The sequence below is a fragment of the Petaurus breviceps genome, unplaced genomic scaffold (assembly GCF_028583685.1).
Source record: "Petaurus breviceps papuanus isolate PSGF00001 unplaced genomic scaffold, PetGlider_PUasm1.0 90919, whole genome shotgun sequence".
Lineage (NCBI taxonomy): Eukaryota > Metazoa > Chordata > Mammalia > Diprotodontia > Petauridae > Petaurus > Petaurus breviceps.
In genome coordinates, this window is record NW_027187378.1 from 22,853,988 (window position 1) to 22,869,814 (window position 15,827).

General features: G+C 40.8%; 1 protein-coding gene across 1 annotated transcript in view; it reads right to left on the bottom strand.

Moving 5' to 3' along the window:
* Window positions 1-3,974: 3,974 nt before the first annotated feature.
* Window positions 3,975-15,827, bottom strand: part of ACOXL (acyl-CoA oxidase like) — a 553,504-nt gene continuing 541,651 nt past the window's right edge. Inside the window, exon 19 of the mRNA XM_069075565.1 lies at window positions 3,975-5,322. Within this exon, the coding sequence (XP_068931666.1) occupies window positions 5,110-5,322 (213 nt within the window). The 3' untranslated portion in view covers window positions 3,975-5,109. The remainder of the gene's footprint in view (window positions 5,323-15,827) is intronic.

Genomic DNA, 15,827 nt, shown 5'->3' on the forward strand with positions numbered 1-15,827 from the left:
GAGGCAAAGTAGATTCTCCAGCACAACTCCACTCGCCCTCAGGATGCTAGTAATTTAGGAGCCCAAATCCCTCAACTTTGGTAAACTTCGCCAGCAACCCAAGAGCGCAGGCGAACCTCCTCCCCTCGCCAAGCACCACCTTTACACCCACCCCCAGTTCCGGGACAGCAATGATTCTCCCTGGCACGTGGGCGCCAGCGCGGGAAGGCCGAAAGGCTGGGGAGCCACTGCTACTTAGGAGCATTAGGGTCTGTATACCCTGGAGACACAGAACGCGCCTGCCCGCCTTCTTTTACCCACCAGCGAGCTAGACACTAGGAGGCCTTCCAGGCTCTAGTCTCCCGGTCCCCTTCTGTTTTCACTCGGGTCCAGGTATTCTGGGCTTACCTTGCGCTTCTCAGTCCGAGAGTCAGAGTCAGACATTGGGGGAGAGCGGGCCGGGGAAAGGAGGGAGGTGGAGGGCGATGCAATGGATGGTCGTCGCTCTGGTTGAGAGCTCTGTGGAGTAGCGGTGATGGCAATGGCTAAGGCTGCGCGGCACCGGAGGCGGCGGCTACGATGCTGCGGCTGCGGCGGCGGCGGCTGCTGCTGCTGTATTGGCTGCAGCAGTGGCGGCACAGAGGCTGCTGCGCTACTGGGAACAGTCAGCTCCTAAAAGAGCAGGACACCAGGCAGCAGCGAGCTATGAAGTGAAACCTGCGCAGCGCAGCAGCTGCACCCAGGCTGGGCGCCTCAGAACTGTCCATCCAATCACCGTGAGGTCCGCCCCCTCCTAGCCCCGCCCCACAGTGGCTGACCTCGCCCACTCCAAGCCCAGAGCAGGCAAGTCCCGACAGGTAAAGGCGGGGGTGGGGGCAGGGTGAGCCCCACCCGGTCCCGTCCCCTCTTGGCCGCCCCTCCTCTTAGCACCGACACGTTCCATTCCAGTCTCTGAGGCGGCTAAGTTGAGGTCCAGTTCTCAGCGGGCGGAGCAAGCCTGGTCACGGGTTCTCTGTGTTTACTAGAGTGATTCTGACTACTCCCGCGGAGACGTTTCCCCCTCCTCACAAAACCTACTCTTCCTTTCTAGCAAACCGGCGGGGAGCCGCTAGGGGCGGGGACAGGGGGCGCTCTAGGACTGAGTCACGTTCTGCCCGAAGCCGGGCAGCGGGAGAGGGCATCGGCTCCCAAGGCCTCAGATGTCTCTTGGCCCACACGCTTTTCTGGATTTCCTAGGTCTTTCTCCTTGACGTTCTAGGCAAATCGTCTTGCACCTAAATCACTGGACATGCCTGCCCTTCAGAGAGCACTGGGTCTCGGAAGTGAGGGGAGGGAGAAAGGTATATGTTTCCACTAACCGGTGGTTAGGGTCCGGGCTGAGAAGCTCAGCAAAGAATGCTGCTCATTTTTTATCGGACACTTTGTGTCACCGATGCAAAACAATACGTGTCTCCCAGGAATCCCAGACGACCTCAAGGTTGCCCCCTAAACTGTGCCATTCTCAGAACATGAACGCCATTAATCAGGAGTTAAAAAACAAGAGACACAAAGGGGAGGCAGGGAGGAAGAAGGAGGTAGACTCCAGATCGTGGGTTAGAAAACCTGAATGAGTCATGGCTTGATCCAGGAAAAGTGAATAGAATGAAGGGAAAACATGAGAAGAAACAAAGTTCACAACTGAAATCTCTAAAGAAAGCTTTGGAGATACCAAGAAAAGAAATTGCTGCCTTTCTCAGTGCTGTGTCTCCAGATTGAGAAGGGCCTGCTTTCTCACTGAAGATCACAATTTAAAGGCTTAAGTCTATGGAGAACTCTCCAGCTTTCAGATTTCCTGCTTTGTGTTTGATGGACTCACGCAGAGTGGCCTGAGTGATTCGGGCCTTTTTTGGGGCAAAGGCATATAGTATAGTGTGTGTCAATGTTTTGCTTTGGCCGTAGGAGTTGTTGGGATTTGCTTTGAGAGGGACAAGGAAAAAAAGGAACATAGTTTGTTAGTTATGTGGTGGGCTAAGGCTGCCAAGAGAGCATTTTGACCAGTGCTGCAGGACCCCTCCTCCTCCTCCTCTACTCCCTCCCCACCCCGACCGCCCGCCCAGTTTACCCAGGATGAGATCATCTGACTTGAGGCTGCGCTTCCACCACCTGTTCTGCCCGCGCGATTCAAGCCACGTCTCCCTCCCTCCCTCTGCTTGCGTCTTAACAAAGGGCATCAAGATAAGGGAGGGATAACGGAAAAAGCAAAGACTCATTACCTAACCAAGTTGGAGGGGGGAGGGGAAGGAAGGGACTAGGGAGGGAGAGAAGGAAGGGGACAGCCGTGAGAATGATACTGCTAATAATCTTAGCGTAAGAAGATACCTTCCAAAATCTAAGAAAGGTGTAGAAGCGTACACGTGGAAGAATAGGGAAGTCATTTTCCGGGTTTCAAAGTGCAGTTAAAAAAATAATTTTACTTTGGAGACTATAACGTCATCATGACACAGCAAAATAAAAGTATATACTATAGCAAATTTGGCAGAAAAATGTAAAGAAGAGAAAAGGAAAATGAGATTGAATGAGGGGTACTTTTGAAGGATTTCGCTACTGTAGGAAACAGTACTAAATGTGTTCAGAGGCAAAGGCAAAACATTCATGTTAAAGACTCATCTCATCGCTCCCACATATCTCTGACAAAGCTGCTGGAGCCTATGCAAATGCTTCTGCCCACAGACTAACAGTGATTTGGAAGAGTGGCCACGGATAAGACAGAATGGATGGATATGCCTTACCACGCCAATGAAACTCTGTAGTCGTTCTCCAACAGGGGAAAAAATAGTTAATTGGGTAATTCTCGGGGGGGGGGGGAGATAAAGAAAATGAATGGAAAGGAGGGAGAAAGGGAGAGAAGGAAAGGAAGGAGGAGAGAAGACAAATGGAGACAAGAAAGGGGAAAAGAAGAAAAAAGTGAAAGAAAATGAACAAAATGTGGGGGGCGGGGGAGAGAAAAGAAAAACAATTGTTTGAATCTAGTTACAAAGACCAAAAATCTTTAAGCTAGCCTTTGTAGCTAGCAAACTATTTTATGTGTAGGGAAATCTTTGCTCTATTTAAAGAGATAGTTGCATGGAAAACAAAAAGGCGGGGTGAGAGAAAAAAGCAAACCAAAAAAAAAGGCAATACTGGGGTTTCTGTACTCTCCATTTAGAAGGGGAGTATGTAAAACCGCTCCATTTGCACAGTGGTTAAGTTGCAAAGAAAAACATCACGCATTTCATTAGAAGTGGGTGTCAGAAAACCGGAAAGCTCTCTGCACAGAGGAATTGTCAGAGAAATAAACCAGGTGCAGGGGGGTGGGGGGAGGCGGGCGGGGGGACAGGCAGCTTGTCGATGAAAGATAGTGAATAGTAACAAAGAAATGGGGGTGGGGAAGAGAAAAGGGAAGGATTTCGCAAAAATACAAATAATGCTTTTTACAATGAAATATCCTTACTCGCCGCTCCCTCAAAGTGCCACCGTTCTAGCAATCATTTGTACTTTTAAAATCTGGGGTAATTCGAATACGTATTCCACGCTGATTTGGATGTATCAAAGGAAGAGCTACAACTTTGGTAACACCGCATGTTACTGTTACAGTGATGGTTGCTTGTATAACTTCAATAACTCCTGTAGAACTACTGATTCGGAGACAGAACTTTTCCTGTGTGTCCTCTCTAAGGTGAAGACAAAACCCGCAGTTCTTTCTTCCATCCTTGCCCCCTTTATGTTAGCTGGAATTCCAGGGTTTACTCACTAGCCCAGTTGGATTATAATTTCTGACTGTGAAGGTTTCTTCCCTGAAAACTTTTTTTTTTTTGGGGGGGGGGGGAGGGGAGGAGAACCTCAGGTGGGAAAAGTCAAAGAAAAGCACTGGTTTCTTTTTTTCTTGACCCCGGAACCTGGAAGGTCACTCAAAATAATTTTACTCAGACAAGTTCTTTCTACTACCGTTTTGTTTGTTTGGTTTGCTTGTTGAGAACATGGGAGCACATGGCTGAAAGGGTAGAAGGTGGATATTTTGTCCGTGAAAAAAAAAAATCACAATCCTCGTACTAGGATTTTTGAGTGCAAATGTTGTGTTTCAGTATCCCAACTCAATTTTAATCATCTTTTTAGATTAAATCATAATAAACGCCGACCTCTATTCTCTACTTTGACTTCTAAAGGGACAAAGAACACTGTTCTCTTTGTTTTTATTTCTTTATTAAATTTTCTACATATTTTTCTACTAGACAGATTAAAAACGATATATGGTAAAAATGATTTAAAATGTGGTTCTAAATACTGCCCCTCCCCTTTCCCCCTTTTACACCTCCATCCTTTTCAGAAGTTGTTTGCATTGGTTGGTAAATAGTTATGAGGACCGGTCTAGTTCTTCTCCGACTCCTCCAGAGCATTTCCTTTAAGATCTTCTCTGGGTAAAATTCCAAAAGGTATTATCAGTCTGTCATCTCCGGGGCATTTCCTTTAAGAAGCTAAGTGGGTCTGACTCATTGAAACAGCTAACTGCCTAGGGTAGCTGGGGTAGGGGCTGGGAAGGGAGGGGATTCCGGTGGGTTTGTTTACATTTTATCTACTTTCCCGGAATCCCTCAGAATCCAACTTGCTCTTTCCAGTGGGAGTCCCATCCATAAGGATAGAATCTCTTTGAATTTAAACCTGTAGTAGCCAGAGAGGACAGTTCATCTCCCGGCTCTACACGATCCCTCAGCAGTCTGTGAGACCGAGCGGCTTGGAGAGCAGTGTGAGCTCTCCAGCAGAGACAAGACTGGAAGTCCTTTCTCGTACAGCTCTTTCCACCCCCACCCCCATTCAACCCAAACTCACTCCTCTCCCTTGCGACTCCAGTCCAGACCCATCTGCAATCAGGTTCCTGATTCTTGCCTGCCTTGGCCTCCCTGACCCCCGTTGATAGACAACTATGGTCAAAGACTCGTGGTCACATGCTTTCATTTCCTGGCCCCAGTCTGTGCCCTTTCTTTTTCAGCTGGGGCCAAGTGATCAAGCATGGACCTAAATGGGATAGTTTTCCTGGCACACATCAAGGGTGAACTTTATGATTCTGTGAAATGAACCACCGTGGAGACTGCAAACACAACACCGAAAACAACACGTTTATAACTTGGCCCTGAATTTGAGTCGCTGGTGACCCATTCCTTCCCCGGCCGACTTCGGCTGCTCCCGAGGCTGGGGTGGAGGGTAAAACGCCCAGGCTGCTCGGGGATTGGGAATGCCAGCGATCGGCGCGTGGATAGAGCTGTGAGGGATGTTAAAGGCTGAAATCACCTTCAGTGCATCCTCCTTCACCGATTCACATAAATTCAGCAACTGCAAGACAAGACAGTGAGAGGTCAAGCTTTGTAGGCTGTGAGTGCAGGGTTTGTTTGCCCCTCCTGCACCCACCCACTCCCCCTCCCCCCCCCCCCCCCCCCCCCTCCCCCCCCCCCCCAAATGCTCACCTCTGCCTTTGAATCTTAGTCTGTCTGTCTCTCCTCCCCTCCCTCTGTCCTCTCTCTCCTCCTTACTCCTCTCTGCAAGACTTTGACAGCGAACACACCCAGGATGCCTGTGTTGCTTACTTAACACCTTACCTCCCGCAGATTTTGCCCCAAGCCAGGTCGTAGGGTGTCCCCTCTCCCTTCCTAGAAACTCCACCCTAAATCCAGGAACTACTCCAACTTTCCCTAGATTCACTCTAGGTGTCACCCCTCCCTACCCCTAAGGTTAAAAAAAAAAACCTGAAAGAGGGAAAAATTGATCCGGAATAATCAACAAAAACCTAGACCACCTGCCCAGAGTCCTTCTATGAAGAATGTCTCCTGACTTACCGTATTATCTACTGTGGTTTGTTGCAGCTTCCAAAGTTTTGTAATGCCAACATAGTCTAGAAAGGGAGCTAGGTTGTATGTAAATACACTATACTACACCTTTCTATCAGATCAGAAATACCTCTGAAAGTTGGAAACATAGAAGAAAGACAAACAAAACTAGTTTTCTGCTGGCACATCCCAGTACACAGTCTTCGGGCTGCTGCTGCTAATTTAATTTGGGGGTAAGGCAATGGACCAGGTGTAGCCCCCACCCCCCCACACACACACACACATTGAATCTATTGATGTTTTCTCAGTGGAGACCTGTACAACCAATGGCAACATCGGCTTTTATACACCTTAGCAGAAAAGGGACAAAAGAACTTCCTGCCTTTCCCAATCTTCACTCCCATTTCTCAAAACTTCTCCAGTTCCTTTTCCTTAACTCCACTTAATAAAGTAAATCTTAAGAAAGCCTCATGGGTTTTTCCCCCCACAGTTTTAAAAATCATGATTTATACAAATGCAAGCCTTACACTCTCATGTGGTAGGAGTCTTAAAACTTGAACTGATGATGTGAAGACCACAGTTTCCTTTAAAACACGATATGGCCAGAACCCCCTTTCTGGTTTGTTCAAGCAGAGGATGCATGCAAAGAATGGATGAAGGGGGGAAAATGTCATTTCAATATATACTGGTAAAAAAGAATCTCTCAAGAGAATTCATCTTTCTTCCACATTTGCTATTCCAGCTGTGTATTTTCAATGAACACTAAATAGTGCAGCTTGTGGTGAAGAATCAAATCAGTACTGAAATCCTTTTGATCATTTTGGGGATGTGTTCAAAGTTCAACTTTCTGTGAGTCACTTTCATTTGCTAAGAGTTCCATGTTAGTAAATAACATTGCTGACTAATCACTGGTTACTATAATTATAAAATGTACCTAATATAAACCTAAAAGACAACAGAAATAGGATTGCAGAGTTGGAAAGGATCTTAAGAAATCACCTAGCCCAACATTTTATAAATTAGGACACTGAGATACAGGAAGGTTTAAGATCTTCCTGAGGGCTTCATTTTTATATTTTGTCTTTTTTTTTTCTCTCCAGAACTATGCACAGTGCCTGGTACATAGTAAGCTCTTAATAAATGCTTGTTGCCTGACTAAGATAACATATCTTTATATATATATATATATATATATATACATATATATATATATATATATATATATTCAAAATAGATACAATAGGGGATGGGAAGAAGACCCTAGTGACAAGGTATCAGGAAAAGTTTCATGCAGAAGGTAGTGATTAAACTAAGCCTTGAACAAAACTAAGAATTTTAAGAGGCAGAGGTGATGAGGGAGTGCATTCCAGTTATAGCATATGCCCTGGGACTATCATACGAAATCCTCATTCACATTAGGGGATTGAGGTCTATACTTGTCCTCTCAGGCTTCTAGGCGACCCTGGGGGACTGGAAAGAGTGACGGTCTGGTACTGTAGGTCATGAGCCCCCATCAGTGTGCTTTAAGCCCCATTAAATAATAGTTTATATAACTTGGGTCAATTTAATTAGCTGTTAGAGAAGAATATTTACTAATCTGGTATAGTAAGAACAATTGGTCCAAAATATTTCCCAAACATCTGTGATACACTTTTCAACAAGTACATACAGAATCCAGGGTAAAGGGAGCACAAGTTTTTAACGTACAATGTGGCAAGAGATAACACAACTTCTGGTTGCTAGAAGTCTTCTTCTCCCCTCATGGGGGCCTCACGAAATTATCCTTGGTCATGGTATAGCTTTCCACTAGCATCCTCATAGAGACCTGAAGATGCCTTTCCTCCATGTATCTCATTTATCCTCAGCTGCACATGCAGAGACTACTATCAGCTGTTCTGGGGATACTGCCAGAATGTCAGTGGAAGTCCAAATCCTCTAAACATTTTAAAGCTTACAAGGTCTTCTTGTGATTAGGGAAGGGAGAAGAGACAGAGGCTCTTATTTTTTCTTCTTCCCCCAAGTAAATCTCTCTGAGGGTCTTCAATAAAATTGTTCTCTGCTCTATGCTCAATGCTCTGTTCTGAAATAACTCGTCTTCATACAAAAGCCACAAGATGAGACTGCCTATTGTCAGCTAATCCCAATATACTTCCCATGCTGTAGCACTTCATTTCACCTAATGCTTTTGCTTTTTCCAAACTGATCAAAGACTTCTTGGAACATGATCTAATGCCCTTCGTTGATTGACTGATTGGTTGAACAGAGGTGGTCTCATCTGACAAAGGTATCTATCATCTTGTTAGTTACTTCTTATTTGGTGGTTCAGGTGACTGTTTCATTTAAGAAGTCCAGGTCCAATTACTGAGGCAGGGCCATACAACACAACTCTTACCTACTAAGCATGGACATGGTGTGGGCTTTGGGGTGAGGGAGGCAGTGAGGAAGAGGAAACAGCCTGTGTAATCATACAGAAGTAGGAGATAGGGTGCCTTGTTTAAATGAGAAACAATAAGAAGTTTGGCTGACCTGTGATAAATGTTGATTGTCACATTTTTGTCACAGTTACTGGTAAAATGAATACCAGGACTCAGTTTTCTAGACTCTCAGCCTTAAGAAAAAATATACAAGTTTATAGCTCATACTTCAGCACTTCAAAGACACTTTATTTCATAGGTTTTTATATTCCCTTCACAATTCTTCTACTCCTTTCTTTTTTTTTTCTTTTTGGAGGGCAATTGGGGTTAAGTGACTTGCTCAAGGTCACACAGCTAGTTTTTTGTGTTGTGTCTGAGGCCATATTTGAATTCATGTCCTCCTGACTCCAGGGCCAGTTCTCTATTCATTGTACCACCTAGCCACCCCTCTTCTACTCCTTTCTAGTGCTGTAGAATTATATAGTGCTTTAAGGTTTGCAAAATCCATCATATACATTACCTTATTTAGGCCTCATAACAACCCTGAAAGGCAGATAGCTTAAGGTGTTATTATGCCCTTTTATTGATAAGGAAATTGAGGTGCAAGAGGTTACATGATTTTTCAAAGGCCAAATAGCCTCTATTGGCAGGATTTGAACCCTGCATCCTAACTCCAAGTATAATTGTCTACAACTACCACAGGTGATTTTCTTCTTTTGTCCTATAATTCCCCCATATCATAACCACACTTGCAATTAAAAAAATTCTTAGGAAGAAAACAATTTGCTTTGTCCCATAAAATCCAATCAACTTCATGAATAATATTCAACATTGAGGGACCAGCTTACTTCCTGCTGTTTATGTTCCTCATTGGCCATACAATAGTGGCACTTAGTTTCAAGGATTAAGAACCATGAATTTTGGGTTGTTCTGCTTAGTCAAAATTACCAATATAGTTAGTGGCTATAATTTAAAAAGAAAGAAAAGAATCAGTCATCACTCCTTGTTCCACCAACTGCTGCTCTAAATTCAAGTTTATTATTTGTCTGTCTCACATCTTCATTTCTGTAAAAATGCAATGATGATAGTTACCATTAATTGGCTATCATTCTACATAACTGCATTATAAGGATGTTCAGGTGTTTCTTATATATTTATTTTCAAAGATACCTATAATTTCATTGATATAGCTAGGTCTCAATTAGTGTGAATAAGGAACCCCCGAAGAGGTCCCATGTATGTGAATTTTCAATATTCAAGGTTATAATTATGTAAAATAGGGTAATTGGTTCCAGCCCAGTGGAAATAAACATGCAGTGTAAATATGAATAATGTGAGCACTTCAGGGGAATTCACTATTTGAATTAACTGGAACCAAACTACAGTTTGGTTAAATTAACCTACAAAAATTACTACAAGAAAATTATAATTGTTTTTATGGGACCTGAATGAAGAGCTCTAAAAAAGTAAAATACTTAAATTCAGATTTCATACCATAACCATCTCTATAAACACAGACATATTTAATGGTTGTAATTCTAATTCATAATCCAATTTGTGGCTCATAAGCCAACTTAACTGATTTATCACTTAAAATCATAATGTGGCTCATAAGCCAATTTAGCTGACTTATCACTTAAAATAATAATAATATATTTAACCAGAGTAAGTAGGAAAAATAGTGAACTAACAAGTTGCCACTCTAACCCTACCTACGTATGTCCTTGAACAGGTCACTTTTATATTCAGCTTCAGGCTTCTCATCTGTGAAAGGGGGACATCAGATTACATAATTTCTAAGGCCCCTTCTAGTTTTAGTATTCTGTGACTCCTAAATAATATCTTATTTTAAATATATAGAGAAAAATAAAGCATTAATCTGTGGCAAAAACAAATATATGTTGATTGATATTAACTAATATTAATATTAATGGAACAAGGAATCATTGTTTTGAAGAAAGAAAATACATTGAATGTTCAATTGTTGTTGCTGTGTTTGTCCTTCACTCTTGAAGAGGACCATGACATCAGAGAGATGATGTCATGGCTTGAAGTTAACTTTAACTTGAGTGAGAGAAGGCTGTGCAAGTTCACCAGTCTCACTTTCTCCTCCAGAGTAGAGTCATCTGGGTCCAGTGGCCAGATATTCATCAGGACAACTGGAGACGGCCCAGGATGCAATGGGAGACCCTGGTCTGGATTATCTATTTTGTGGATTATCAAGACAAAAATTGAATGCCAGAAGTAGTTTCTTTTATCCAAAGTTCAATTATAGAATCAAAGATCATTGGAGTTAGAAAGGCCTTTAAAAGTTATGTAGTCTAACCTTAAGTTTTGCAGATGAGGAAATTGAGACCCAAAGGAATCAAGTTACTAGTTCCAAGTTTTGCCATTAATTAGTAATAGATTTAGGACACAGGCTCCAGGTTCTTAGTCCGGTTTTCTTTCAATCTCATTGAGTTCTACTGTTAATTGATTTGTGCAGAAGTGAAAACTAATTGAAATTAATCTAAAAACAAAATAATTTGTTTCCCTCTGCAGTTACTTGGCATTTACTTATCTGTGTTCATATTATTCACCTATGGTAAAATGATAAAAGACTGATTTTTTTAATTTGACTTTTCATCTCTAGTATCCAGCACAATGTCTGACACATAGCAATTAATGAATGCTTACTGAACAAAATTAAAGATAATTTTGTTGCCCCTACCAAGTGCATAATTCACTGTAAAACAAGATCATGATTTGGGGGTCATCTCATGTTGAAATTACCTGAAAGCCTGTTTGCCTCTATTAGTATGGATAATCCAAGTTGAACTTCAAAACAAAACAAAACACCCAAGATGGTAAGCTAATTAAAGAGAAGACCCTTGTAGGCCAGAAGCAGTTGCTGAAGAAAAGTGTTCCAATCCAAATTATTTTTTATATTATAAAGAATAAACTATGTTGACAAGAGGGGCCATATTTTCCTCTGTCAAGTTTATGTTTTTAAAAATGCCAAACAAACATATATATATATCTCACTCTCTGAACTCTTAACAAGGTGATCCTCAGACTTAAAATTTCTGTTTGCCAGGAAACTTGTGACTGGTTTATATTATGACAAAGGTTTCCATCAGAAAAACTAAACATAACATTTAACTGACAGAAATGGTTATCTGAGGTAAACATTTTGAGATGGAACTAATTGACGTCATTCCTCTCTTTACTAACCTTTTGCATCTTTATTCCAAATTAGATGTTGCACAAATGAGTGACTTTATTCAGCTAAGACTTCAGTGCCAAGCCTAAGTCTCATTTAAAGCATAAGCTTGGAAACAACAAAGATATTTAATACACAGTACTTTAGGGCTGCTCTGGTGCCTGAAAGGTCTCCCAGATTCACCTCTTTTACAACTACTTGGGAGCCATAGGTTTTTGTTTGTTTGTTTTATTATTCTTCTGGGAGTTCAAAGACAGCCAGTACATTACTCCAATAGATATTAAAATTGACTTTCTCTTTAACTGCTTCAGCTACCTCCCAGTCTCTTTTGTTGTTCAGTTGTTTTTTCTTGTCCTATTCTTCATGACTCCATTTGGAGTTTTCTTGGCAAAGATACTTGGAGTGGTTTGCTGTCTAACAGATGAGGAAAGTGAGGCAAACGGGGTTAAGTGACTTGCCCAGGGTCACACAGCTAGTAAGTGTCTGAGGCTGGCTTTGAATTCTGGAAGAGAAGTCTTCCAGACTCCAGACCAGGTACTCTATCCACCTGGCCCTCTAGCTTTCCCAGTCTAGTCTAGGTTTTGGCTATTTGAAGCCCAGGGGGGGTGGCTGATTCCCTTGTTCATCCTATGACATTGTACCTTCTAATTCAATTGAGAAACTGTATTCAAACCTCTCAAAGTTATTATAAGGTCCCTTGTTATATCAAAACCTTATTCACTGGGTACTTTCTATGATCACATCAATTGAGTTGGGTAGACAGATTACATCCCCCATCCCTTATATCACCTTGGCATCTATGTGATAAGTAGATTTAGAGAGGAAACAGGTTCACATCTTTCCCTTTGACCCTTACTGTATAATTATGCAAGTCATATCAACTTTTTGAACATCTGGCAAATTTCTAAAACCCTAAGTTATAATCAAGTTGGCCTGCTAGGTAGAGGGAATTCCCACTCCTAACACATAGAAGTCAAAATCTTCTTTCCTATAAGTTAATTCTTAAAACACAAAGCAAATGATCCTCTTAAGATTCACTATGCACTTGTCCCATGAATAAAATGGAAAATTGTGGTACACAGACTACTCATCATGCACAATTAATAACTTCATTTTCAATAGGAAATGATCTTGTGTTAGCATTTTTAAAATTGTGTTTTATCACAGTAACCCTGTTGGGCCTAAATTTTTTCATAGACTGAACAGAGTATTGAATACTTTTCATTAGGATATCCTTGCAAGCTTCTAGAAAATGTATGTTCAGAAAAAAAGCAAATATAAAGAAAATAGCATAAGGGTAGAGAAAAGATATGAATACATATCATGATGAGCAGTGCTCTTTAAAAATTTGTCAGGCATATAAGAAAAAGAAAATATCAACAGTTATTTTGTAAATAATTTATTTCAAAATTACCATATGAGATGAAGAAGACAAGGAAATTATGTTTTATGTTATAGGGAATAATGATTAACTATGTAAATAGAATCAATACCAAACTTAAAATCATAAAAAGCCTTGTCACATCAATGAAGTTAAACTAACTATTCATTTACGTCTCTGCTCAATACTAAAATGAATGTGGTGAACTGGAAGGGGTCTTGCAAATAAGAAAGATAATTTGTAACAAGATCAAGGAAGGAGTATGCTGATCTGATTTTGTCAAGATAATCCTTTTGAGTTTTGTACTCAGCTTTAGCCCTGAGGTCAAAACATACAAATGAAATGGTATATATGTAACTTGACAAATTTGCTTTTCACTTCTTGCATGTATAAAGGAGTAAAAAAGAAAAAAGCACTAATAAAAGTAATAACTTATGTAGTCCTTTATAGTTAACAAAATGTTCTGTGAGATGATTTGCCATTTCTTTCTCTGGCTCATTTTACAGATGAGGAAATTGAGGCAAACAGGGGTAAGTGACTTGCCCAGGGTCATACAGCTAGAACATGTCTGAATGGGGTGGCTAGGTGGCTCAGTGAATAGAGTTCTGGCCCTGGAATCAGGAGGACCTGAGTTCAAATTCGGCCTCAGACACTTAACACAAAAAACTAACAGTATGGCCTTGGGCAAGTCACTTAACCTCAACTGCCCTACCCTCCCCCTTCAAAAAGGAAAAAAATGTCTGAGGCCAGATTTGAACTCAAGAAGATGAGTTTTCCTGACTCCAGGCACACTCTATCCGCTGATCCACTTAGCTGCCCCAGAAGTAGGTAGCACAAGTATATTAATAGAGAGGGGAGGGGAGGCTTAGATTACAAGGTCTCATAGTTGGTAAGTGAAAGAACTGAGATATTAAATCTGGCTTTTTTACTCCACTTGCAGTATTCTATTGCCCTATCATATGTATGTATGCATGAATGCATATACACAACATACATACATATAATATTGTATGTATATATATATTTCACATTCTAAATATAATAAATAAAATAATAAATAAATAAAAATAAATAATATAAACACGGGAGAAAATCACTGAAATCATGGAATCTTTGAGTCAGTGGAAACCTTAGAGGTCATACAGTCCAATTCTTTCCTTTTTCAGAATTTTACAAAGGAAAGAAGCAAAGTGACCTGCCCTAGAGTAGGCATTAGGGCCATAACTAGGAATTCTTTCAAATGAGAGGGAGAAAGGTTGTCACCAGCAGTGGCACAGATTACAATGATGGGCAGCACAGAGATGATTCTGTGGGAAACTGGCAAGTCATAGAGTAGCAGAGGGCATTCCACCAATGGAAACGACCATGACCCTATGATGAAAGAGAGTTCCCCATTACTTATCACACCTATCTGCTCTCTCTGGCTACCATGGTAGCCCTGCCCCACCTATGCTGCTAGTACTTTTGAATGGATATTTCAGGCAACCCAGATAGAGCAGTTTATTAAAGAATCCAGGTCTCTTGACTTCTTGCTTACTTCTCTTTCACTAGCAAGTTGATATAGCACTTTAACATTTACAATAAGTTTTTAACACAGCAATCGCGTGGAGAAGTGCAAGTAAAACTCTATTTTATAAAGAAACTTTTAAAATTTAACTAATAAGAATAGTTAGCACTTATGTAGCATTTCAGGCAAGATAGGTGGTACAGTGGATAGAGTTCCAGGCCTGGAATCAGGCCAACTCATCATCTACAGTTTAAATCTGGTCTCAGACTCTTAAGTCACTTAGCCCTGTTTGCCTCAGTTTCCTCATCTGAGAAAGAAATGGCAAAACACTCCAGTATCTTTGCCAAGAAAACCCCAAATGGGATCATGAAGAGTTGGACATGACTGAAAGTGACTGAATAACAAATATAGTAGTTTAAGATTTGTAAAGCACTTTACAAATCTTTTCTCATTTTTATCTTTACAACCCTGAGAGACAGATGCTATTACTAACCTCATTTTACAGATGAGGAAACTGAGACTGAGAGAAGGTAAATGATATAGCCAGTAAGTTGGATTTGAACTCAGGTTTTACTAACTAACTTCAGGTCCAAATTATATCCAGTGTGCCACCTAACTGCCACTCTACATTTTATTTTTCACTTTTGTTTGTCTTTTTATTATATTTTTTATTCTGAACTTAAAGCAAATAAAATGGATATTTCCACGTGTAGAGTATAGCCACATATACCCCACACATAGAGTATAGCCTCCTTCTGTTTTAAATATACAATAAATAATATACATTTAAATATATGATAAATTTAACATGTAACTTTCAAAGCTTTTCTGGTTCTTTCTGGCCTTTGTTCTGTCTTCTTATGTGCATACAAAAGTTTCAACAATGTTCTTTTCTTTTTTCTCCCCTTTATCCTTATTCCTCTTCTCCCTTCTACCCATTGCCCTTAATTTAAAAAAAGTAAAAAGAAAAACAAAGTCCTTGTAACAAAAATGCATCGCATAGTCAAGAAAAACAAATCCCTGCATTAGCTATATCTGAAAATGTATGTCTTATATTGCAAATTGGTTCTGTCATTTCTCTGTCGGTAGATGGATGACATGCTTCATCATCAGTCATCAGTAGGTGTGGTTGGACACATTGGTCAGACTTCTTAAGTCTTTCAAAGTTTTTTTCTTTCCTTCTCACTTTACTATCTATCAATCCATACTAGTTTCCTCAGATTTCTCTTATACTTTCCATTTCTTCATTCTTGCTGTAAAGTGATAGTTCAATTATTCACATAGTATAATTGTCTAGTCATTCCTTGATTGAGGAATGCCCTTTACTCTTTCGTTCTTTGCTACAACAAAAGAGCTGCTATAAATATTTTTCTACATATGCATTCTTTTCCTCTTTATTTGACCTCCTTGGAGTATAGGCCTTGTAGTATTGTTGGGTCAAAGGTATGCACAGTTTAATGCCTTTTGGGGCATAGTTCCAAATTGCTCTCCAGAATGTCTGGGCCAATTC